The sequence below is a fragment of the Liolophura sinensis genome, chromosome 4, assembly GCF_032854445.1.
Source record: "Liolophura sinensis isolate JHLJ2023 chromosome 4, CUHK_Ljap_v2, whole genome shotgun sequence".
Classification (NCBI taxonomy): Eukaryota; Metazoa; Mollusca; class Polyplacophora; order Chitonida; family Chitonidae; genus Liolophura; species Liolophura sinensis.
The window spans coordinates 6,623,709-6,651,201 of NC_088298.1; the positions used below are offsets into that span (position 1 = coordinate 6,623,709).

The following is a 27,493-nucleotide window of genomic DNA, read 5'->3' on the forward strand; positions in this document are numbered from 1 at the left end:
GATATTGTCAAAATATAAAAAATAAAATAGAATATTGCACTGAAAAGGTTGAACACCATAAATATTTTTCATGCGAAAGGTGGAAATGATAACCAACTTGACACTTTGCCATAAGTTTTGCAAGAAGAAGTTACTTTTCCAGAGAATAACATGCATTTTATATCTTTTTGTCTTCCTCAGATGTGAGGGAATACCTGGTATTTGCCACAGAAAAAGATATCCGAAGCCTCCATCTGGACCCCGCCACTCCGGGTGTCCCTATCCCCAGGGTTACAGGTCTTAACGGGTCTGTTGGTTTGGATTTTGACTACGTGGACGGATACATCTACTTCACGGAGGTCAAGGGGAGGAAAGTCAGTCGTGTCAGACACGGGTCCACAGAGGTTCAGGATTTCCTCGTGAACACAAATATCACTGGTGAGAGGGCTTTTTGAGGTTGTGTTTTTTTGTCTATTTTCTTTTTATATATAAGGGAAATCTCGGGATTTCCTTCTGATAGAATGTTGCAAAAAAAGAAACATGTTGTTTGATGACGTTTCAGTCCAAGCTCAATGTGATGACTTTATAACGTGTCAACTTGAACGTGCCTTCATCATGCAACAAGACACGTTGCCATACAAGATGTTGTGTACCACATCACCCACATGTACGTCATACAAGATACGGTGCCATACAAGACGTCATGTGCATGTACCACATCACCCACATGTACGTTACACAAGACACGATGCCATACAAGACCTCATGTACCACATCACCCACATGTACGTCATACAACAAGACACGGTGCCGTACAAGACCTCATGTACCACATCACCCACATGTACGTCATACAACAAGACACGATGCCATACAAGACCTCATGTACCACATCACCCACATGTACGTCATACAACAAGACACGATGCCATACAAGACCTCATGTACCACATCACCCACATGTACGTCATACAACAAGACACGGTGCCGTACAAGACCTCATGTACCACATCACCCACATGTACGTCATACAACAAGACACGATGCCATACAAGACCTCATGTACCACATCACCCACATGTAAGTCACACGTCACACAACAAGACACTGTGCCATACAAGACAAGACGTCATGTACCACATCACCCACATGTACATCACACAACAAGACATGGTGCCATACAAGACATCATGTACCACATCACCCACATGTACGTTACACAAGACACGATGCCATACAAGACCTCATGTACCACATCACCCACATGTACGTTACACAAGACACGATGCCATACAAGACCTCATGTACCACATCACCCACATGTAAGTCATTCAACAAGACACGCTGCCATACAAGACGTCATGTACCACATCACCCACATGTAAGTCATACAACAAGACACGCTGCCCTACAAGACGTCATGTACCACATCACCCACATGTACGTCATACAACAAGACACGATGCCATACAAGACCTCATGTACCACATCACCCACATGTAAGTCATTCAACAAGACACACTGCCATACAAGACGTCATGTACCACATCACCCACATGTACGTCATACAACAAGACATGGTGTCGTACAAGACAAGACGTCATGTACCACATCACCCACATGTACGTCACACGTCACACAACAAGACACTGTGCCATACAAGACAAGACGTCATGTACCACATCACCCACATGTACATCACACAACAAGACACGGTGCCGTACAAGTCAAGATGTCGTGTACCACATCACCCACATGTACATCACACAACAAGACACGGTGCCGTACAAGTCAAGACGTCGTGTACCACATCACCCACATGTACGTCATACAACAAGACACGATGCCATACAAGACCTCATGTACCACATCACCCACATGTAAGTCATTCAACAAGACACGCTGCCATACAAGACGTCATGTACCACATCACCCACATGTAAGTCATACAACAAGACACGCTGCCCTACAAGACGTCATGTACCACATCACCCACATGTACGTCATACAACAAGACACGATGCCATACAAGACCTCATGTACCACATCACCCACATGTAAGTCATTCAACAAGACACACTGCCATACAAGACATCATGTACCACATCACCCACATTTACATCACACAACAAGACACGGTGCCATACAAGACAAGACGTCATGTGCCACATCACCCACATGTACAGCACACAACAAGACACGGTGCCGTACAAGACAAGATGTCATGTACCACATCACCCACATGTACAGCACACAACAAGACACTGTGCCATACAAGACAAGACGTCATGTACCACATCACCCGCATGTACATCACACAACAAGACACGGTGCCATACAAGTCAAGACGTCATGTACCACATCACCCACATGTACGTCACACGCCACACAACAAGACACGGTGCCGTACAAGACAAGATGTCGTGTACCACATCACCCACATTTACATCACGCATCAAGACATGGTGCCATACAAGATGTCATGTACCACATCACCCACATGTACATCATACAAGACACGGTGCCGTACAAGACAAGACGTCATGTACCACATCACCCACATTTACGTCACGGATCAAGACATGGTGCCATACAAGACGTCATGTACCACATCACCCACATGTACGTCATGCAACAAGACACGGTGCCGTACAAGATGTTGTGTACCACATCACCCACATGTACAGCACACAACAAGACACTGTGCCATACAAGTCAAGACGTCATGTACCACATCACCCACATGTAAGTCATTCAACAAGACACGGTGCCGTACAAGACAAGACGTCATGTACCACATCACCCACATTTACGCCACGCATCAAGACATGGTGCCACATGTACTTCATGCAACAAGACACGGTGCCATACAAGACCTTGTGTACCACATCACCCACATGTACCTCATGCAACAAGACACGGTGCCGTACAAGATGTTGCGTACCACATCACCCACATGTTTGACACACGGCAAGACTTGTGTCAGTGTGTTTGGTGTGTTTGGCATGTCAGTGTGTTTGGTGTGTCAGTGTGTTTGGTGTTTCAGTGTGTTTGGCATGTCAGTGTGTTTGGTGTGTCAGTGTGTTTGGCATGTCATTGTGTTTGGTGTGTCAGTGTGTTCGGTGTTTCAGTGCGTGTGGTGTATCATTGTGTTTGGGGTTTGTGTGGTTTTAATAGTGTGTGTGTGTGGTTTGGTGTGTCAGTGTGTTTGTATTTAAAAAAAATCAATGTTTGCATTTTTACTTCATTTAACAGACTTAATTCTGGAGTTTTCCGTGATATGTTTGATTGTTACAGTGTTACAATAAAACCTTGGACTTCAGTCCTTCAGACACCTTGAAAAACTTTTTCCTTCTGTGATGGGTAAAACGTGCATATAGAATACAATACACCTGACCTTTTCAGGTTTTATAGCTACACGTATATTGACTTTTGCTTTTAAGTCATTGAAAGTCTCTAATAAAGCATTTCCTTTAATATTGATTGGAAGCCATGCACATATGACATAATACCTCGGTTTTATACATACAGCTGGTTGTTGTTGTTTCAGGCTCTGTGACATTGGGATCTCCTGAAGGAGTCTCTGTGGACTGGGTGGGAAAAAAACTGTACTGGACAGACGGGAAACTTAACCGTATCTTCTCTGTGGGATTGGACCGTACTCATGTGGTGACTCTGGGTGTGGCTGACCGCCCCAGGGCCATTCTGGTGGACCCCTGCAGAGGGTGAGGCCCAGAGAAATCTTGTACTGAAGTTTATGCTAATATAATAAAAGGCTTACAGCATGGAGAGTAAACTCAGACGGTGTGAGGATTCACAAATGGTCACACGTAACCAGTGAATTACAGCGTCTTTGTTAGGGCTTTATTCTAAGTTTATTATTCATATACTATTAAAGTTTATCAAGTCATACATTTTTTGTAGCGAATTGAAGTCTGTTTATAGACCGTACATTAAATACACAAATTTCGGAGAAAGCACCATCTTAAATGAAGCGGGCATCATCTGTGCCACATCAAGCTGATTGTAAATATGTTTTTTTTTTTTTAGATTAATTTTTTTTTTCACGGTGAATGGAATCTAAATAAACAGGCAGCTTCTACTGTAAGGTTGAACTTTAGGGACCATACTGAGTAGGCTGAAGTACAGAAATGTGGCTAATAGAATGTAAAAAAATGTCCTGCCTACACAAGTTTGTTTAAGCTTTGTCAACACACAGCATTATTCTCTGATGTTTGGTAAGCTTCATTGCATGTGAATTACGTGATTGCTTATGAATGCAACTATATGGCAACTGTGACGCAACAGAGAAAAGAACTGGAGAGTACGTCGTTTTGACGCACTTGTATGTGGTGGGCAATGTTCAGCTAGCATTGACTGGTGTTAAGTGCCATTAAGACCTTTATATCTACACGGGTATGGCTTTTGATTCTTAATTAAGCAACAAATCTATGGAAACTTTTTTTTCTTCATGCTGAGAAATCCCCAGGAAAATGTGCCGTGAAAGATAGGTAGAAAAGTGATGAAATTACCCAGTTACTTAGCCTGAAATTATGTGAATAAAATGACAAAGGTATAGGAGTTCACTCTTCACAGAAATGATAATAGTCAAGACAAAAAAAAAGAACAAAAAAAAACCTGTATGTAAAATATTATTGTGTTCTCACTTGCATTCATTTTAATCCTGTTTTTTGACAAGTGTCATTTCTCACAGTTTTGCATATTTGGTATTTTTTCACAGGCACCTGTACTGGTCAGAGTGGGGAGCCACGCCAAGAATCCAGCGTTCCACGATGGCAGGAAACCTACGAGAGACAATCGTGGGAGAGGACCTTGGCTGGCCTAATGGCCTCACACTTGATTACGACACAGACAAGCTGTACTGGGCAGACGCACAGAAGTATGTTGATTTGTGACGTCTGTGTTATATACCTAAAGGGGGCTTCCGTTGCCTTGTGTTCAGCAAGCTAGCACAGCACAATGACCTGGAGTCACTCACCATTGTGGCATTAGATTTGCCCTGCCACAAGAAGACATAGCATATGTACACACACCTAATGACCCCTCATGGTCATATGATGATCCAAGCGTATATATATATATATACATACATTTCTGCAGCAGACAAGTGCTGCCTCACTGTAACTCAAAGCTTATGTCCACAAACATAACACCCCAACCTGATCAGCCCCAGAAAATTCTGACTCAGTAAACAAGTATCACGCCGAAGACACCAGACATGACACCTGACCCTGTCACATTATACTGACACCGAGCAAACCAGTCCTGTTTTCCTTGCTCTAACCTCTTAATGCAAGTGCCAAGCGAGGTAGCAACAAGTACTGTTTTTATAGTTTTTGGATTTGACTTCAAGGCAGACGCCAACGAAGCAGTCTGCAAAATTATCCAAATAGATGATCAATAACCAGATAACAATAACAGTACTGTTCAAAACATGACTTGTCATGAAGGAAAATGCAGTTCATCCATAAAAACCCTAAATCTGATTTTACACGGGTAAAACTTTAGAAACAAGGAATCATGACTGTAACCTTTGAGACTGCGGTTTTTGGAGATAAGGGTATTGGAGTACACATGTCAGTCAGGCAGTCAACTAGTTGATTTTTTTTCTCAGAGATCGTATTGAGCGGTCAGATCGTGATGGAAGCTATCGTGAAGTGATAGTGGAGACAGCTGTCCATCCCTACGCCATCACCGTCTTTGGTCATCACATTTACTGGACCGACTGGAGGCTGCGTATGTTGTCAAAACCTCATTCATTGGTTAACTAGATTTTATGATCATAATAATGGTCAGCTTTAGTTAGACAAAGTAGTCCATTCAGTCGGCATTATTATAAAAAAAGGCTGATGTTCCATGGAAAATAAAATTAATGCAAAATACTGAAACTTGAAGCCTTAATATTGCATATATTTTCTTAACAATGGAAACCTTTTGTAAATTATACCATGTTACCCCCGAATTTTATTGATAATGGAAATAATCTGGGAACAAATTACATGTAACTTGACCGTTACAGTTCTGCATCAATGTTTTTTTTTTCTTGAAACAAACCATCCAAAAATTGATTTGATTTATTTTAGTTAATCTATCAGTTTATTAATTAATCAGTCAACCAATCAATCTGTTTGCTGACAGGTGGTGTGTACCGTGCCGAGAAACACACAGGTGCAAACCTGTTTGTCATGGCTTCCAGGCTGCCGTATCGACCAATGGGAATTCAGATTTATACGGGAGAGAGACAGCAGTGTGAGTGATACCAGTCTCCATGGCGATGTGCTCTATAGTTAGAGTAAAACAACGATCACGATTCCAACGGAACTCTTCTGCGATGTCTTAAGTTAATATGTTGTCTGCTGTTAAGTATATTTTAAATAATATGTATTTATTTATTTATTTGATTGATGTTTCATGTGGCTGTACTCAAGAATATTTCACTTACTGTAAATCTCCAGTCTTTTTGCAAATGTGCCAGCATATTCTGAAGGCATTATTCTGTGTTGACGGATAAAATTATACTTTTATTGAATATCTAATACTGGCCAATGCAGGCAATGTAATTTTGTCTCCAAAGTCAGATTAAAAATGTGCATAAATTGCACTGAAAGTTTATACATGTATGTGAAAAGGTTGAGGAATTAGGGTGGTCAGCATTAGGGTGGGAGGAAAGCGGACAGAGCCCTGGGGAAATATTTAATGTTTCTTTGTATTCCCAAGCCACAGAATGAGAGAGAAGGCGAGGTCCAGACTGTAAGAGAGCTGCCGAAGGACTGCTTCTTCCATTTGCGGAACACACTTTATGTTGTGCTAAAGACCTAATAGGCTTGTTCCTGAAAACCTGTATTGCCTATCAGCTGGACATACGTGCATGTCTTTGGCACTGTAGTTTTGAAATCAAACTGAAACTTAGTCTACTTTTATGTGAGGTGACATCTACCTATTTACAGGCACTGTAAACCCCTGTGAGGTGAATAATGGTGGCTGTTCCCACAGCTGTCATCCCTCCCCCGGCGGTGGCACAGAATGTACCTGTCCTTCTGTCCACAACCTGGTACTGGCCAGTGATGGGAAGAGGTGCGTGCCCAACTCCAATAACTGCACAGGGGAGCAGTTCATCTGTGGCAACGGCCGCTGCATTAGCCCTAGCTGGACATGTGACCTGGACAACGACTGTGGGGATGGATCAGATGAAATCTCAGAACTTTGCGGTAAAAATTCTTTTTGATTATCAGTGAGCATTTTTGTCAGCATTGGTATCCAATAAGCAGGAAAGCAGTGTGAAAGTAAATGTTAGGGGTGGTGGAGTTCAGAGTTTGAATACACACAGTGGCATTTCATCATTGATTTAGTGTGTACAAATTAAATACAGTATTACTGAATTCCCTGCTTTGTGTATTGTGTATTAGAATCAGAGTGAAACAAAATGATGGGGGGGGGGATAAGGTGTGGTTGTGTGTGGGGGGGGGGGGGCGTATTTTTTACAAAAGTACAGCATGTATTGAGCTGAGGTTGTACATACATCTAAAACACAATAACATGAGGGGGGAGCTGAAGTTTACCTTCATGTGTCTCCTACAGGAGAGCTCTATGGTAGCCTTGCTATCTGTCTATTCGTCCATATCCGCATCCAGGCTGTTTCTCAAATATGCATGTGTTTTGGGTTTTGGTGGTTACATACAAATAGAGGTAATGCTGTGCTATGACCCCACATGTTTCCATCTCTGCGGTTGCCATGGTAACCACATTTTCATTTCCCTATCATACCTATAGGTGATATATTGATATGTATTACCTCCTGCCTATAGGCTATAATTCCATTTGTCATGCTGGCTTCCTCTCCGGTTGTAGGCCCACACGGGAAAGTCTGCCAGCAGCCGGTGGATGGTCGTGGCTCTTCTGTCCGGTTGTCTCTGAGCATAATGATGGCTATGGGCATCTATAAGTGAAATATGCTTGAGTACCGTGTAATATAAAACACCAGTAGTGTAGTGTAAAGAACAGTTGTCTTGTGGTCAGTAGATTCAGGTTTTCAATCCAGGCTCAAGCCATATCAGTAATCTTGGAACAATCTGGCTTGGTGCTCAGCATGAAAGGAATACATGAAGGCTGGATGGGGGTTGGTGTCTGGTGTCTTCAGCCTGGCATTACAGTGAGGTGGCATTATAAATATATCATCATCAAGCCCAAGGTGCGAAAAAGAGACACCGTGGTGATATGACTGAAATAATGTTGCAAGTAATGTTGAAACCCTAAGCAAACATACACTGGTTAACACTTAAAAGGCAGTTCTGCTTTTTATCTTCAGCCACTCGCACTTGTGCCCTGACTCAGTTCCGATGCAACAATGGCCGCTGTATACCTCTTCACTTCCGCTGTGACCATGACAACGATTGCCGTGACAACACAGACGAGTTGGACTGTGGTAAGTCTTCCTCTCTTCTTCCACAAATATGAGTTAGATTGTGGTTGCTATGACCAATCTAATTCTTCCAATATTTGGGACACCTCTTTTAGCCAGTATAAATGTAACTGTAACAGGAATACTGTAAATGTTCCACCTTTGCGACTTCTAAAGCACTTTTGGCAGTGGAATTTGCGTATACAACTATTATGAAAACGACAGCAAAACTGACTGTTTCTGTCACTAAAGATTCAAGCTTCGTAAAACTGTGCAGTTTGATTCCATACACCTCATATTTCTCTCAAAGTGTTTCAAAATATTGGTCGCAATGCTGGTTGAAAAGGTCAAAGAATTCGGGTATTTACTTTCCCCTATTTCCACATGGTTAGTTCATCTAGTGAACAAGTTATATCTTTACTTTTCTAACAAAATAGGAGAGAAATGAAATCCTTTGTATTCCAGCACTACTAATATCTGTCTGAAAAATGCGAAGAATTAGAGTAATTTTTTCACTATAATATGACAGAAAGTTACAAGTATAAATAAGTTTAAATGGCATTAATTTATTCATTCTAGACTAATTTTGAACTGGTTAAATTTTAACTCCAAGGACTATAGAAATTTCATTGTTAGTGTGAGTTTTGACCTGGGTTAAAACTCAGAAAATTATTGTTGAATTATGAATTTAGTGAAAAAACTTGAAAATTGTACTAATGTCTTTGGATATGTTTCTAATATACACTTTTGTTTGGATTTGAGATTTTATCATGTGGACATTTGTTCCTCTATGATGATTTAAGGTTTATGTGCTATATTACTTTTATAAAGGTGGAGTGCCAGGATTTCCTTCACTGATAAAATGATATTTCACTTAGTTAAATATTACTTTTGTTGTTACACTGTTATATTTTACGCCCAAAATATTTTGTCAGCTTTGACTGTTATAGGTTATTACATTGTGATATTTTACGCCCAAAATATTTTGTCAGCTTTAACTGTCATATGTCATAGGTTTGATTTATTTGACTGGTGTTTTGCGCCATACTCACGAATATTTCACTTCTACGACAGTGACCAGCATTATGGTAGGAGGAAATCGGGCAGAGGGCGGGGAGGAAACCCATGACTATCAGCAGGTTGCTGGCGGACCTTCCCACGTGTCACTCATAGAAGACATCATGTTCAGCGTGATGCTTTATATACAAAAGTCTGTGAAGACGTACAGCTAGAAACATTAACCATATTTTCACAATACAAATCATCGTATTATGAAAATATAAATGTAGAATGCTACTCAGTGTAACTCGTGTCTTCTGAGTTATCATTTCCACCACTCACAAGAAATATATACATACGGCATTCAACCTTCTCTGAGCAATATGCTCTGTGTATTTGATGTAGACATTTGCTTACCATTTCCTCAACCTTAGAATATGCTTAAATAAACACCTTGCAAACATGCGCAAAGTTAGAACATGCGCAAAGTTAGAACATGCGCAAAGTTTGAACATGCGCAAATTTAGAACATGCGCAAAGTTAGAACATGCACAAAGTTAGAACATGCGCAAAGTTAGAACATGCGCAAAGCTTGAACATGCGCAAAGCTTGAACATGTGCAAAGTTAGAACATGTGCAAAGTTAGAACATGTGCAAAGTTAGAACATGCGTAAAGTTAGAACATGCGCAAAGCTTGAACATGCGCAAAGTTTGAAAAATTACAGTGACAAGCAGATTTTGAAAGGCTTGTACACTTAAAGAAATAGCACCATTGGCACTGAAAGTCACATTTCTCCAAGTGGATATCATTTTTTATATTTGTATTCTTGAATGAACTGCAAAACACCTTCCTAACACCAGTCAATAAAACTCTCAGAATACAGCAAACGGAGAAACTTTCTTGGTCGAAAGCAGTACATGGTGATTTTAGTAGTGATGCGTTTTCATACAAATGCTGTTCATTGATCATGTAATCTTTCAGTGGTTATGACAAGAGCTATAATTTCACCTTTCAGATTATCCTGCGTTTGGGGCTGGAGAGTTTACCTGTAGTAACCTCAGGTGTGTTAATCTGTCAGTTGTTATGACCAGAGCTATAATTTCACCTTTCAGATTACCTTGTGTGTGGTGCTGGGGAGTTCACCTGTAGTAACCTCAGGTGTGTTAATCTGTCAGTGGTTATGACAAGAGCTATAATTTCACCTTTCAGATTACCTTGTGTGTGGTGCTGGGGAGTTCACCTGTAGTAACCTCAGGTGTGTTAATCTGTCAGTGGTTATGACAAGAGCTATAATTTCACCTTTCAGATTATCCTGCGTGTGGGGCTGGGGAGTTCACCTGTAGTGACTTCAGGTGTATTGATCTGTCAGTGGTTATGACAAGAGCTATAATTTCACCTTTCAGATTACCCTGCATGTGGGGCTGGGGAGTTTACCTGTAGTAACCTCAGGTGTGTTGATCTGTCAGTGGTTATGACAAGAGCTATAATTTCACCTTTCAGATTACTCTGCATGTGGGGCTGGGGAGTTTACCTGTAGTAACCCCAGGTGTGTTAATCTGTCAGTGGTTGTGACAAGAGCTATAATTTGACCTTTCAGATTACTCTGCGTGTGGGGCAGGGGAATTTACCTGTAGTAACTCCAGGTGTGTTAATCTGTGAGTTGTTATGACAAGAACTATAATTTCACCTTTCAGAGTACCTTGCGTGTTTGGCTGGAGAGTTTACCTGTAGTTACTCCATGCGTGTTGATCTGTCAGTGGTTATGACAAGAGCTATAATTTGACCTTTCAGATTACCCTGCGTGTGGGGCTGGGGAGTTTACCTGTAGTAACCTCAGGTGTATTGATATCTCACAGACCTGTGACGGTGTGGATCACTGTCGAGATGGCAATAGGACAGATGAGATTGACTGTCGTAAGTCTTAATTGCATTTATTTATTTATTGATTTGTTCATTTATTGACTCATATTTATACAGGGAATACACAATAAGGTACACAATGTTCCGAACAATATAAACAGTTGAATACTGTCATACTTTTATTTATAATTTTCTGTCATAAATTTATACATATTATCCCATCCACAAAAAAACGATAGGCGTTCCATACAAAGCTAGTGGCCTTTAAAAACATCTTATTGAAATAAGGGAGTTTCGAGTTCAAACTGTTTTATCACTAGAGGTCCAGTATCAAATGACCTGTCAAAATGTTAGGCAACTGTGTAGGGTCAGAGTTACAGTGACTCCAGCGTTACATTTGTTCTTGCTGATTACTGTTTGGAAAAGTAATTTAGCCTGTTATGTTTATTCCAATTGTGGTCAGCTCTCATACACTTTGAAATCTTTTATTACTAAAGGTAGAATAGTCTTACTGTATCAGGTGACCCCCCAAAAAGTGTTATTCAACTATTGCTGCGTCAGATTTATAATAACATAAATGTCCAAAAAAAATCTTGCATAATGTTGTCCGCCAGGTAAGATAACGAGATTATGTCTAATAGCTGTGTAGTAGCAGAGATGATGACTGTGGTGATGGATCTGATGAAAGTCCAATATTCTGTCAGTCTGTTACCTGTCCACCAGGTAAGATAACGAAATGATGTCTAACAGCTGTGTAGTAATGGAGATAACGTTCAAGTTTGAACTCTTTTATTACTAAAGGTAAAATAGTCTTACTGTATCAGGTGACCCCAAAAAAGTGTTATTCAACTATTGCTGGGTCAAATTTATAATAACATAAATGTCCCCCAAAAAATCTCGCATAATGTTAATTGGAGTAGACAACCGATGGAAAAAAATTAAGGAAAGTGAATGTTTGTGAACTTGAGACGTTTCTGAAGGAAAGAGGTGTCATTTGTGCCTCCGGAACAAGGTGAGTCAAGTGATTGGTAAATTAATGTGGACAGTGGTTGCCTAACATTTTCCTCAGGTTACATGGTACAGGAGAGCTGTTTTTAACTTCAACAACAAAAGAGAACTTGACACCTTATTAAAAGGGTGGCAGGTCACAGGTGTTTGGTCAAGTCTTGCATCGAATCATACCAAAGACATTAACATACGTGACCTTGTGACGTGGTGTCAAGTGTAAGAGGATAATGTGACTGAGGGAAGTGTCATGTTTGGTGTCTTCAACTAGGCTTTCCTGTGAGGCATCACTATTAATGTGTCCGCATTGGATCTGGCCAGCTACAGGGAGATACCGTCGTGACATGACTGAAGTAATGTTTAAAGCGGAGAAACCCAAATCAGACAAACCAAATATGGTAGCATTGGGTCAATTCTGCTGGGAAAAAAGTAACTTTTGATTTTAAAAGAAGTGATAAAGTAAATTGAAGAATATGAAACAGCCAATGTTTGGCTAACTGACATAAGAAACTGGCTATAAGTTGGTTTAGTATCAAGTTGAATCAGTCAATCAGGTAATCAGTCATTGAATCAGCGTATTGTGTTTTCAGCTGAACAGACCTGCCCACCTGGTCAGGTGCAGTGCCCCAATAACAACATCTGCTTGTCCAGACGATGGCTCTGTGATGGAGATGATGACTGTGGTGATGGATCTGATGAAAGTCCAATATTCTGTCAGTCTGTTACCTGTCCGCCAGGTAAGATAACAAGATTATGTCTAATAGCTGTGTGGTAACAGAGATGATGACTGTGGTGATGGATCTGATGAAAGTCCAATATTCTGTCAGTCTGTTACCTGTCCACCAGGTAAGATAACGAAATGATGTCTAATAGCTGTGTAGTAACAGAGATGATAACTGATGGATCTGATGAAAGTCCAATATTCTGTCAGTCTGTTACCTGTCCACCAGGTAAGATAATGAGATAATGTCTAATAGCTGTGTAGTAAGGGATGATGACTGTGGTGATGGATCTGATGAAAGTCCAATATTCTATCTGTCTGTTACCTGCTCACCAGGTAAGATAATGAGATAATGTCTAATAGCTGTGTGGTAACGGAGATGATGACTGTGGTGATGGATCAGATGAAAGTCCAATATTCTGTCTGTCTGTTACCTGCTCACCAGGTAAGATAACAAGATTATGTCTAATAGCTGTGTAGTAACGGAGATTATGACTGTGGTGATGGATCTGATGAAAGTCCAATATTCTGTCAGTCTGTTACCTCTCCACCAGGTAAGATAACAAGATTATGTCTAATAGCTGTGTGGTAACGGAGATTATGACTGTGGTGATGGATCTGATGAAAGTCCAATATTCTGTCAGTCTGTTACCTGTCCACCAGGTAAGATAACAAGATTATGTCTAATAGCTGTGTGGTAACAGAGATGATGACTGTGGTGATGGATCTGATGAAAGTCCAATATTCTGTCAGTCTGTTACCTGTCCACCAGGTAAGATAACAAGATTATGTCTAATAGCTGTGTGGTAACGGAGATGATGACTGTGGTGATGGATCTGATGAAAGTCCAATATTCTGTCAGTCTGTTACCTGTCCACCAGATAAGATAACGAGATTATGTCTAATAGCTGTGTAGTAACGGAGATGATGACTGTGGTGATGGATCTGATGAAAGTCCAATATTCTGTCAGTCTGTTACCTGTCCACCTGGCAAGATAACGAGATTATGTCTAATAGCTGTGTACTAACGGAGATTATGACTGTGGTGATGGATCTGATGAAAGTCCAGTATTCTGTCAGTCTATTACCTGTCCACCAGGTAAGATAACAAGATTATGTCTAATAGCTGTGTAGTAACGGAGATGATGACTGTGGTGATGGATCTGATGAAAGTCCAATATTCTGTCAGTCTGTTACCTGTCCGCCAGGTAAGATAACAAGATTATGTCTAATAGCTGTGTGGTAACAGAGATGATGACTGTGGTGATGGATCTGATGAAAGTCCAATATTCTGTCAGTCTGTTACCTGTCCACCAGGTAAGATAACGAGATTATGTCTAATAGCTGTGTGGTAACAGAGATGATGACTGTGGTGATGGATCTGATGAAAGTCCAATATTCTGTCAGTCTGTTACCTGTCCACCAGGTAAGATAATGAGATTATGTCTAATAGCTGTGTAGTAACGGAGATGATGACTGTGGTGATGGATCTGATGAAAGTCCAATATTCTGTCAGTCTGTTACCTGTCCACCTGGCAAGATAACGAGATTATGTCTAATAGCTGTGTACTAACGGAGATTATGACTGTGGTGATGGATCTGATGAAAGTCCAGTATTCTGTCAGTCTATTACCTGTCCACCAGGTAAGATAACAAGATTATGTCTAATAGCTGTGTAGTAACGGAGATGATGACTGTGGTGATGGATCTGATGAAAGTCCAATATTCTGTCAGTCTGTTACCTGTCCACCAGGTAAGATAACAAGATTATGTCTAATAGCTGTGTAGTAACGGAGATGATGACTGTGGTGATGGATCTGACAAAAGTCCAATATTCTGTCAGTCTGTTACCTGTCCACCAGGTAAGATAACAAGATTATGTCTAATAGCTGTGTAGTAACAGAGATGATGACTGTGGTGATGGATCTGATGAAAGTCTGTCAGTCTGTTACCTGTCCACCAGGTAAGATAACGAGATGATGTCTAATAGCTGTGTGGTAACGGAGATGATGACTGTAGTGATGGATCTGATGAAAGTCCAGTATTTTGTCAGTCTGTTACCTGTCCACCTGGCAAGATAACGAGATTATGTCTAATAGCTGTGTACTAACAGAGATGATGACTGTAGTGATGGATCTGATGAAAGTCCAATATTCTGTCAGCCTGTTAATACCTGTCCACCAGGTAAGATAACAAGATTATGTCTAATAGCTGTGTAGTAACGGAGATTATGACTGTGGTGATGGATCTGATGAAAGTCCAATATTTTGTCAGTCTATTACCTGTCCACCAGGTAAGATAACGAGATGATGTCTAATAGCTGTGTGGTAATGGAGATGATGACTGTAGTGATGGATCTGATGAAAGTCCAATATTTTGTCAGTCTGTTACCTGTCCACCAGGTAAGATAATGAGATAATGTCTAATAGCTGTGTAGTAACAGAGATGATGACTGTAGTGATGGATCTGACATATTCTGTCAGCCTGTTAATACCTGTCCGCCAGGTAAGATAATGAGATTATGTCTAATAGCTGTGTAGTACACAGCGATGATGACTGTGGTGATGGATCTGATGAAAGTCCAATATTCTGTCAGTCTGTTACCTGTCCACCAGGTAAGATAACAAGATTATGTCTAATAGCTGTGTAGTTATGGAGATGATGACTGTAGTGATGGATCTGATGAAAGTCCAATATTTTGTCAGTCTGTTACCTGTCCACCAGGTAAGATAACGAGATTATGTCTAATAGCTGTGTACTAACGGAGATTATGACTGTGGTGATGGATCTGATGAAAGTCCAATATTCTGTCAGTCTGTTACCTGTCCACCAGGTAAGATAACAAGATTATGTCTAATAGCTGTGTACTAACGGAGATTATGACTGTGGTGATGGATCTGATGAAAGTCCAATATTTTGTCAGTCTATTACCTGTCCACCAGGTAAGATAACGAGATTATGTCTAATAGCTGTGTAGTAACAGAGATGATGACTGTGGTGATGGATCTGACATATTCTGTCAGCCTGTTAATACCTGTCCGCCAGGTAAGATAACGAGATGATGTCTAATAGCTGTGTAGTAACAGAGATGTTGACTGTGGTGATGGATCTGATGAAAGTCCAGTATTCTGTCAGCCTGTTAATACCTGTCCGCCAGGTAAGATAATGAGAATATATGTAATAGCTGAGTAATAAAGAGTGTTTGAGATAATTACTGGTCTTGGGTTTTCAACAGTGAGGAAATAAATAATAAAATGAGCACATGTATACCTTGCAGATACACTGTATGCTCCAGCTGTAGATGTGATGTTTGTGTGATGAATTTGTTTCTGCTTGAACTAGGACATCTGATTAACATATCTGTGTTAAGTCAGAATATTAATCATATTCATGTTTTTAATAAATTCATAAATATTAGCGCATGTGGTTGAATGTAACAAATGCTTTGTGTTCAAATTAATCTTTTTGATATGCATGTAGAGAATGAATGAATAAATAAATGAATGAATGCGTAGGGTTTAACGAACTTAACAATTTTTCAGTCAAAGGATGACAGTCCTAATGTGAGAAGATTTGTGCTTATACTTCTACATGTACATCAGCCATGCAAATAATTCAGATGTTGTTGGTGGAATAATCTTAAATTCTGTATTTATAATTTAGAGATTTTATTGAAATAAATTTGAAATATAAATTTATAATTTATTGAAATAAATTTTATTTAAATAAATTATGAGGTTTTATTTGAATAAAACTTGAATCATTTGTTGCCTTGTGTCATTAGGTGAAGAAGTTACAACAGTACTCTAGCCTGTGAAGCTGTCATTGGTTGAAGTTACAACAGTACTCTAGCCTGTGAAGCTGTCATTGGTTGAAGTTACAACAGTACTCTAGACTGTGAAGCTGTCATTGGTTGAAGTTACAACAGTACTTCAGCCTGTGAAGCTGTCATTGGTTGGAGTTACCACAGCACTCTAGTCTGAAGCTGTCATTGGTTGAAGTTACAACAGTACTCCAGCCTGTGAAGCTGTCATTGGTTGGAGTTACCACAGCACTGTAGTCTGTGAAGCTGTCATTGGTTGGAGTTACCACAGCACTCTAGCCTGTGAAGCTGTCATTTGTTGGAGTTACCACAGTACTCTAGCCTGTGATGCTGTCATTGGTTGAAGTTACCACAGCACTCTAGCCTATGAAGCTGTCATTGGTTGGAGTTACCACAGCACTCTAGCCTGTGAAGCTGTCATTGGTTGAAGTTACCACAGCACTCTAGCCTATGAAGCTGTCATTGGTTGAAGTTACAATAGTACTCTAGCCTGTAAAGCTGTCATTTGTTGGAGTTACCACAGCACTGTAGTCTGTGAAGCTGTCATTGGTTGGAGTTACCACAGCACTCTTAGTCTGTGAAGCTGTCATTGGTTGGAGTTACCACAGCACTCTAGTCTGAAGCTTAGCAGTAGAAATGGATGTTTAACAGCCTGTCATAGCACTTTGCCTCAGTTTTATGTTTTGTCTTTCGTGGCCTCCGTGGCTGAAATGATTAGCGTGCCAGGACGTTGCAGTGATCCAGGGTCCTCTCACCATTGTGCTCACTTTGAGTTCAAGTCCAGCTCATGATGTCATGATGGCTTCATCTCAGGACGTAGGTGGGAAGGTTTGGCAGAAACCTGCGGATAGTTGTGGGTTTTCCCAGGGCTCTGCCCGGTTTCTTCCCACCATAATACTGTCTGATGTCGTATAAATGAAATATTCTTGGTTACAGTGTAAAACGCCAGTCAGATAAATAAATATTTTCTCTTTCTCGTCACACTTTTCAGAGGACTTCTACTGCCCGACCAATCACAAGTGTATACCGATGAGCTGGTACTGTGATGGAGACGATGACTGTGGGACGAGAGACGATGAGCCGGACGACTGTAGTAAGACATTATCATATATTTTATCACCCTAGTGGTTAATGTGCTAGCACAGCAAATACCCTCAAAGAGCCTCTCAAATTAGTGTATTTACAGTTTTGTAAATTGCATGTTAGGAGTAATTCTAAAAGTGCCACATGGAATACTGAATCATCCTCCAAGGGTGGAGTGGTAAACGTGCTAGCGCAGCACAATGACCAAATAGTCTCTGACGGCAGTTCAGTCGCTGTGAGTTTAAGTACAGCTCATGCTGGCTTCCTCTCTAATTGTACGTGGGAAGGTCAGCTACATGGTGTACATGCAGATGGCAGCGGTTCCCATCCACCATATTGCTAGCTGCCATAGTACAAGTGAAATATTCTTTGAGTACCAGAAATTTACCAAATATAAATTGGTCAGGAAATTTTCCCTCACCGTCCTGGCTGAAGAAATCTGTCTTCTGTTTAGTTTGTAAATTTTCCAGCTTAATTTTTTTCTGGAAGTTGTTGAGAGTGGTTGAGGTATTGCCGTCAATTTTTTCTTCACTTCAGTTATACATGTAACTGAAAAGCCCCTCTGTCTACAGCTTTGTTTCCTTGTGGTTTGATTAATACCCAGGGGCCAGTAACCGCACTTGTCCCTACAACCAGTACACCTGTGATAATGGACGATGTATCCCAACTCGTTGGCTGTGCGATGGCGACAATGACTGCGGGGATGGTTCAGACGAACATGAAAGGCACCAGTGCTGTGAGTCGTGGTCTTATCAGAGAGCCTTGTACATGTGCCATTCGTAGTCTTTGTGCCAAAATCAGAAGACTTTTTTTTTTGGAAGAGGAAAAATGTTGCCAAAAAATTATAAATTGAAATAACTACCTTCAGTTCTACAACCTCTTTATCAACCAGCTCTGCAACCACTATTTTGTAACATTGTGAGATACATATAACTACATGTATGGGGTATAGAGAAATAATTTGCTCAGTTTTGTGAAGCTTGCATCTTTAGTGAGGCAAACAAGTCATTTTAGCATCATTTTGATAATTATTGTATGCTGTAATTCCACTGGAAAATAGGGGGATTGAAAGGGATAAAGGTTTACAGTACATGTATAGTGTGTGTGTGAGTGAATGTTGCCTATACTATTTTCGTTGTCTTCTTTCTTGGAGGGGCTTCATGACAACAAAAGACAATTTTGGTGTAGCCTTTGGTTTGAGACCCCTTGTCTTCCGCCAGTACCAGTGTGCATATCTGTACATCACACGTGTGAAAGTTTATTAACTTGCCAATGGGTACTGGTTTACCCCAGGCACTGTTGATTTTCTCCACCCATAAAACTGACCCTATTGTACAACTGGAAAAATCTTGATTAAAATCTTTAACAAAATGAAATAAATAAATAATACGTTATTTTACATACACACACACAGCTTCTCCAACATGCCCGTCCAACAAGTTTCGTTGTGAGTCCAATGCTCGCAGAAACGTGTACCCTTGCATCGACCAGCGTTACGTTTGCGATGGTGAGAGAAACTGCATGCAGGGCGAAGACGAGGAACAGTCGTGTCCGGATCGACCCTGTGATTCTAACGAGTTCAAGTGCGGGAACGGATTGTGCATCTCTGATCGCTACGTGTGCGACCAGTACGACGACTGTGGCGATGGTTCAGATGAACACAGTAACTGCAGTAAGTGAGGTGATCCATGTAGGTCACCACACCCCATTCTCATTTCTACATTGCGTCTGTAGCCAAATGATTGGAGTGACCGCTTCTAAGTCGGGAGACCTGGGATCAAACCCTGGATGAGTTGTACCAAAGACATTTGAATTGGTGCTTGTTTGGTGCCTCGCTTGGTGCTCAGCACTGAGTGGTTAGAGCAAAGAAACAGGACTGGTTGGCCCGGTGTCAGTATAATGTGACTGGGTGAGGTGTCATGTCTGGTGTCTTTGGCATGATAGTTCAGTAGTGGCAGCACTTACTTAGCATGCATAAGCCCTGTATTATAAGTATATGTACTCTCCTAACGATAACTCTTCGTCATGTGACTGAAAAATTGTAAAGTATGATACGTTACTGCACTGTTGTTGTTGTGAGACTTATTATAAGTGAATCGTTCTTTGTGAAAGTTTTTGACCGCTGAAAACTTGCAGCATAGATGAACATTGTATATAACTTTAGAATGTAGACAGGTTGTGATAATTAGTTAAACTAAATGCCTTATCTGTATAATAGGGATAAAAAGTGGATTTTGAATATTTTCTTCTCTAAAGTACTTTAATAAAGCAATACGGATTCGTTCATGCTAAGTTAAATGCTAGGCATTTTGCATTTATATTCAAGGCTGCAAGCTTTAATGAGAAAAATGTCACAGTTTTTCACCTGCTCACCTCAGTCTCTGACTGTCTCATGTTTTGTGTTTTTCAGTGGTCCCCACCTGCTCACCCCAGTCTCTGACTGTCTCCTGTTTTCTGTTTTTCTGCCATCCCCACCTGCTCACCCCAGTCTCTCACCGTCAGATATTTTCTGTTTTTCAGTGATCCTCACCTGCTCACCCGAATTCTCACCGTCTGATGTTTTGTGTTTTTCAGTGGCCCCCACCTGCTCACCCCATTCTCTGACTGTCTCGTGTTTTCTGTTTTTCAGCCATTCCCACGTGCTCACCTGACCAGTTTACCTGTAACAACAGCAGATGTATCTTCTCTAGCTGGGTGTGTGATGGAGACAATGACTGCAGGGACAACTCTGATGAGGCCGAGGAACTCTGCTGTAAGACAAAACTCACATTTGTTTCTCCCAACTTCTTACCTCTTCCGTCAGATGTTTCAAACAATTCCTCATCTGTGAAACCATAGCATGAAAAAGTGACAAATATTGCGTTTCACCTTAAATTTAGCTCTTTGACACATTTTGCTTGATATGGAATAATATAGGGCGAGTTAAAAGGTATTTGTGAAGCCTGATTTTCTAAATCTGCATCAGTGAGATTCGGATACAAGTGTGTGAGTCTTGATTTTCAATTTTCCAGTGACACCGGAGCCAACATGCCCGGGGAATCAGTTTCGCTGTCAGGACGGACAGTGTATCCCCTACCAGTTTGTGTGTAACAAACAGGCCGACTGTGCGGACATATCAGACGAGGCTCACTGTAGTAAGTTCAGCCAGAGGAACCTATTTAGAAGTGTGTTGTAGCACAGTGGTTAGGGGCACTTTGTATTTCAATCGCTAGCACACACAGAGTGTGGGTTCAAAACCGGCCTTGGTCAGGGAGTTTGTAAATTTCCCCGCTCTCACTGTTCATAACGCAGTCTAGCATTTGTTGAAGACCATTTGTCTTACTCTGATATGGTGTGAATATCTATCTGTCTAAATGACATTTGGGAAAGCTGGCCAGTGACTTGCCAAATGTTAATGTTTTACGTCAGGCACTCGGGTTTCTTCTGCCCTGTCTACCCAATAAAACTAATCACCAATCTCGAGTATTGTGTTAAACAACAATCAGTTATTCATTTAGCCTTCTTTGACTATCAAGCCCTTAACTGTAATTTTTCAGCCTTTTCTTAAGTTTCCAAAAAGGTGTTTATTCAAGCATACTTTTGCAGGCATTATTCTGTGTAGACTGATGAAATAATACTTTTTGTGAAGCCCTGAAACTGGCCAATCCAACCAATTTGTTTTGTCACTAAAATCGAATTAAAAATGTTCATAAATTGCACTGAAAGTTGCTCTTTAATACTTTTCTAATGGTTTGTTAAAGTGATGCCTTTTGTGATTTCAGATATAAATGAGTGTGGCAGCGTAGAGGTGAATCGCTGTGAACAGAGATGTGTTGACACAGTCACCAGTTTTTACTGCGAATGTGACATGGGATATCGATTGATGTCAAACAGACGCACCTGTCGAGGTGAGATCATGTGACCAACCCATCATATGTGACCATCTAATTATGCATGTGTGAGCTGCACCGTGTACAGTCCAAAACCTACTAACTTTAGACCCAAGTAAAACAGGTGACAAAGACTTTTGTAATGAAATTTTCTGTTCAAAGTTTAATTGCTTACAGTTTATTTAATATTGTAAAGGTGACACTCACCAGATCTTAACCAGATGGAGATTTTAATGAGGTTTTTCTTAATTTTATGATCATTTTATATTTGTATATTTTTATTTATATTTTAATTAAAAAAACTTGCATGTTATGAATAGTTATAATAGTTGACAAGATTACACCTGTAATATATGTATATTTATTTCAACATAAAACATAATTCAAAGACATCTGCCAAATGCGTACTACACAGAGAATAGAGACGTTGACTGCATATATCGAACCGTATATATGCAGTGAATTTTTTCACGCGACCCAACACTGTTGTCAGAGAGTAACGTCATAGCGTTCAACAGGGTTGTTCCAACCGGAGGGAGGGTAGGTTTGTACCGCACACAGTTTAAATGTATGAAAATAAACTTTATGACATCATCAACATGAAGCTGTGCAGTCTAGGTCAACATGTTTAACTTGAGGGCAGATATCCAAGTAAGTGTTGGAAATATCCAAGTAAATGTAGGGAATATCCAAGTAAGTGTTGGAAATATCCAAGTAAGTGTAGGAAATATCCAAGTAAATGTAGAAAATATCCAAGCAAGTGTTGGAAATATCCAAGTAAGTGTAGGAAATATCCAAGCCAGCAGGCCATGATCCCGAGCTACACGTTGTGAGTGACAGCACACAGCAATTTAGCTAACCTAGAGTGCGTAGCTGGTAACATCCTCCGTATGGTACCGGCACACGTGTAGACAGTTTACCCAGTGTATTCACTACTTCTGACTGCTGTAGCCTCGGGCTTAGCGCTGGCCACCTTGTCAGTTAAACATCCCTGTTGATCTCTTCCTAGTTTTATTTCCACATCTCAACACTCCCGACTGAAACCTTTTCTCGAAGACTTACTTTAGAAATGTCTGAAACTCACCCAACAGCCAGCGTGAACATATCATGTGAAATGCGGTGTTCTTATTGGTTCTCGACATGTGGTCCCTGTAGTTCTGTAAAGTAGACTCTTCCGTAGAGCGATTTACTTGTAATCAAAATAAAGGGGTGAATAGGCATCAGTTTGAAAATTGAAAGGGAGCAAAAACTGAAAATTAGTATAAAATACATGTGAACGGGTGATGTGTTGGCATAGAAATAATGGCTTCATTCACTGCGTATGCTGTGATAACTGGACGAGGCCAAAAGCAGTGGACACTTTCTTTTTTACAGCAGTTATCACATTGTATACACAGTGAATGAAGCCATTATTTCCTAAATTAACAACTTGCATGGAATTGACTTTGTGCTTTGAGCTCTGTATAAAACTTTGATGCTTGTAATTGGCTGTAATTAAATTTCTATATTCTATTCTGTTAATTTAGCTGAAATTTGTTGATACAATAACACCCCCAGAAATTACGCTGTCAAGCAATATATTAACATCGTTACATAGGAAATACCAATATTAAAGTGATTTGAAATTTTGACTTAAGTTTAAGGTCATTTAGTGATCTGGAGCCAAGCCCTAGGATCACGAAGCTGCCTTAGACTTAAGTCAGACTTCAGTTTAACTTGTGGTGTAACCCCTGACCCTACTTTTGGACTTGAGCACTAATTAATTCAATTTTGTCATGGAAATCTAAAACAACTCCAAGTACTAAAATAAATTATCTTAAGGTGCTGTAATTCTTTAACCTTTTCGCATGTTTGCGCTGGTGTTCATTCAAGCGTATTCTGAATGCATTATTCTGAGTAGACTGATAAAATTTTACTTTTTGTGAAGCCTTGAAATTGGCCAATGCAACCAACGTAGTTTGATCTTCAAAATCAAATTTAGAATACGCTTATAATGCACTGAAAGTTGCTCTTTCATAGGCAAAAAGATTGAGGAATTAGGGTAGGTTGCAATTTTAGAACTGTCAACTGTTTTGAAATTAAAGACCTAAGACCGCTTCGTGTTCCTATGGTTAGTACATTTTAATGCAGGTCAATCACTGACATTTAGCTTATCAGTCACCCGACAAATCAATAGATCAGTCCATCAATAGATCAGTCAGTCAGTCTGTTCTTTGATCCTTCAGATATTGACGAGTGCACAGAGGTGCCAGGGGCCTGTACGCAGTTCTGCGTAAACGAGGTCAGTAATTACACCTGCAAATGTGCTGACGGATATCGCAAAGAGCCAGACGGAAGAACATGCAAGAAGATCGACCGTGAGTACATGTACTCAGCTGCATTTGGTTATCAACAAGTTAATTTTACCTTGTACGATTGGTGTTATATGTCATAGTATTACCCCACACTAAGGCATGCCTAGTGGATGATATGACGTACATGGACATTATTCCAGTGGGTAAAAAGAACAGGGGCTACTGCCACAAAGGGATTATAAGCATAAGTTGATTGTAAATCACTGAGATCACAAAGATAGCCCTCTTCCAAGAAGGGATTGTCAAGTATATATGACCAGATAGTCCTCTTCCTGGAAGGGATTGTCAGGTATATATGATCAGATAGACTTCTTCCAGGAAGGGAATGTAAGGTATAGATGATCAGATAGCCCTCTTCCAGGAAGGGAATGTAAGGTATAGATGATCAGATAGCCCTCTTCCAGGAAGGGATTGTAAGGTATATGTGATCAGATAACCCTCTTCCATAAAGGTATTGTAAGGTATATATGATCAGATAGCACTCTTCCAAGGAGGGATTTTAAGGTATATGTGATCAGATAGCCCTCTTTCAGGAAGGGATTGTGACGTATATATGTTCAGATAGCCCTCTTCCAGGAAGGGATTGTAAGGTATATATGATAAGATAGCCCTCTTCCAGGAAGGGATTGTAAGTTATATATGATCAGATAGCCCTCTTCCAGGAAGGGATTGTAAGGTATATATGATCAGAAAGCCCTCTTCCCGGAAGGGATTGTAAGGTATATATGATCAGATAGCCCTCTTCCAGGAAGGGATCGTAAGGTATATATGATCAGATAGCCCTCTTCCAGGAAGGGATTGTAAGGTATATATGATCAGATAGCCCTCTTCCATAAAGGGATTGTAAGGTATATATGATCAGATAGCCCTCTTCCAGGAAGGGATTGTAAGGTATATATGATCAGATAGCCGTCTTTCAGCAAGGGATCGTAAGGTATATGTGATCAGATAGCCCTCTTCCAGGAAGGGATTGTAAGGTATATATGATCAGATAGCCCTCTTCCAGGAAGGGAGTGTAAGGTATATATGATCAGATAGCCCTCTTCCAGGAAGGGATTGTAAGGTATATATGATCAGATAGCCCTCTTCCAGCAAGGGATTGTAAGGTATATATGATCAGATAGCCCTCTTCCAGCAAGGGATCGTAAAGTATATATGAGCTTTGTGTGTTACTTTTGAGTCGACCCTGTTGTAAATATTTACAATCCTCGCAAAATTAACATTCAGTACAAGTACTTTCCTTAGGAAGACTATTAGAAATTTAGAACTCCTTAGATGGTTGTGGGTTTCCCTGGCCCCTGCTCGGTTCCCTACCGCTATAATGCTGGCTACTTTTGTATAAGTGAAATATTTTTGAGTATGGCATAAAAACACCAATCAAATAAGTAAATAAATGAAAACAACTCCTTTGTCCAAGTGGCATAACTTACTTTACTATCAATTGTAAACCCAATTTTAGGGCTTACAATCAATTGTAGCTACGATCTTTTTGTGCCCTTCACCTCATCCCTCTAAGCAATTGTAGCTACAATCCTTCTGTGCCTGGACCTCAGCCCACTAAGCAATTGTAGCTACGATCTCTTTGTGCCAGCGGGCCCTGGACCATCCCTCTAAGCAGTTGTAGCTATGATCTCTTTGTGCTAGCAGGTCCTGGACCTCAACCCTTACTTTACTATCAGTTGTAAACCCAATTTTAGGGCTTACAATCAGTTGTAGCTACGATCTTTTTGTGCCCTTCACCTCATCCCTCTAAGCAATTGTAGCTACAATCCTTCTGTGCCTGGACCTCATCCCTCTAAGCAATTGTAGCTACAATCCTTCTGTGCCTTGACCTCAGCCCACTAAGCAATTGTAGCTATGATCTCTGTGTGCTAGCTAGCCCTGGACCTCAGTTTTCTAAGCAATTGTGGCTACAATCTCTTTGTGTCATGGCCTTTAGCCCTCTAAACAATTGTAGCCACAATCCTTTTGTACCCTTGACCTCAGCCAACTAAGCAATTGTAGCTATGATCTCTTTGTGCTAGCTAGCCCTGGACCTCAGCCTTCTAAGCAATGGTGGCTACAATCTCTTTGTGTCCTGGCCCTCATCCCTCTAAGCAATTGTAGCTACAATCCTTTTGTCCCCTTGACCTCAGCCCATTAAGCAATTGTAGCTAGGATCTGTTTGTGCTAGCTAGCCCTGGACCTCATCCCTGCATTCAATTGTAACGACAGTCGCTTTGTGCCCTTGACATCAGCTCTCAAGCAATTGTAGCTATGATCTCTTTGTGCCAGCCGGTCCTGGACCTCATCCCTCTAAGCAATTGTAGCTACTATCTGTTTGTGCTGGCAGTCCCTTGACCTCAGCCCTCTAAGCAGTTGTAGCTGTGATCTGTTTGTGCTAGTGTGCCCTGGACCTCTGCCCTCTAAGCAGTTGTAGCTATGATCTGTTTGTGCTAGTGTGCCCTGGGCCTCAGCCCTCTAAGCAGTTGTAGCTATGATCTGTTTGTGCTAGCAGTCCCTTAACCTCAGCCCTCTAAGCAGTTGTAGCTATGATCTGTTTGTGCTAGTGTGCCCTGGACCTCAGCCCTCTAAGCAATTGTAGCTATGATCTGTTTGTGCTAGTGTGCCGTGGACCTCAGCCCTCTAAGCAAGCTTGTAATATAACACACTGTCAGACTACCTACATGTATTAAGAGCTGTTGAACTTTTTTGTTATCTTCTTCTGTAGGAATCACCCCTCTGGTCATATTCACAAACCGTTACTACGTTCGAGAATTGTCCACAGATGGACGTAGTTACAGGAGAATTGCTCAAGGATTTGATAATGTTGTTGCTTTGGATATCGACAATACGGAAGGCAAAATTTACATGGTTGATGCAAAGGCCAGGAAGATCGTGCGAATGACGATTAATGGCTCCGACATAGAGACAGTTGTTAAACACGATTTGCCTGGAGGTGAAGGACTGGCAGTTGATTGGGTTGGAAGGTTAGAAACTGTTTATACATGTAATACTGGAGAATGAATGAATGAATGAATGAATGAGTGTAAGGATGGGGTTTCGGTCATATGATGACAAAGAGCCATTAAATGCGTGTACATACACTCTGACTTTTTGTGGCAAGGTGAGTCCATGCCACCAAAGTGCTGCAAGCTGCCACTGAAATATTATGCCAAAGATACACCAGACAAGACACCCCACCCAGTCACATTATACTGACACCAGGCCAACCAGTCCTGTTTCCTTGCTCTAACCTGTCATTGCTGAGCTTCAAGTCTTTGGTATGACCAGGTTTGTGCTGAGCGCCTAGCAAGGCAGGCAGCAAGTACATTTTGTTTTTTTTACCAAGTATTTGGTGTGACCCGAGTCAGGTTTGATCCAGGGTCTCAAGACTTCAA

At 40.7% G+C, this 27,493-nt stretch overlaps 1 protein-coding gene across 1 annotated transcript in view; it reads left to right on the plus strand.

The window, feature by feature from the left end:
* Positions 1 to 27,493, plus strand: part of LOC135464358 (low-density lipoprotein receptor-related protein 2-like) — a 148,417-nt gene that overhangs the window by 84,927 nt on the left and 35,997 nt on the right. The window contains exons 45-61 of the mRNA XM_064741783.1: positions 181 to 417; positions 3,530 to 3,704; positions 4,721 to 4,879; positions 5,615 to 5,736; positions 6,139 to 6,249; positions 6,948 to 7,208; positions 8,306 to 8,422; positions 11,190 to 11,312; positions 12,854 to 13,000; positions 17,799 to 17,900; positions 18,495 to 18,626; positions 19,305 to 19,562; positions 20,520 to 20,642; positions 20,902 to 21,024; positions 21,652 to 21,777; positions 23,985 to 24,116; positions 26,824 to 27,082. Of these exons, the coding sequence (XP_064597853.1) occupies positions 181 to 417; positions 3,530 to 3,704; positions 4,721 to 4,879; positions 5,615 to 5,736; positions 6,139 to 6,249; positions 6,948 to 7,208; positions 8,306 to 8,422; positions 11,190 to 11,312; positions 12,854 to 13,000; positions 17,799 to 17,900; positions 18,495 to 18,626; positions 19,305 to 19,562; positions 20,520 to 20,642; positions 20,902 to 21,024; positions 21,652 to 21,777; positions 23,985 to 24,116; positions 26,824 to 27,082 (2,707 nt within the window). The remainder of the gene's footprint in view (positions 1 to 180; positions 418 to 3,529; positions 3,705 to 4,720; positions 4,880 to 5,614; positions 5,737 to 6,138; positions 6,250 to 6,947; positions 7,209 to 8,305; positions 8,423 to 11,189; positions 11,313 to 12,853; positions 13,001 to 17,798; positions 17,901 to 18,494; positions 18,627 to 19,304; positions 19,563 to 20,519; positions 20,643 to 20,901; positions 21,025 to 21,651; positions 21,778 to 23,984; positions 24,117 to 26,823; positions 27,083 to 27,493) is intronic.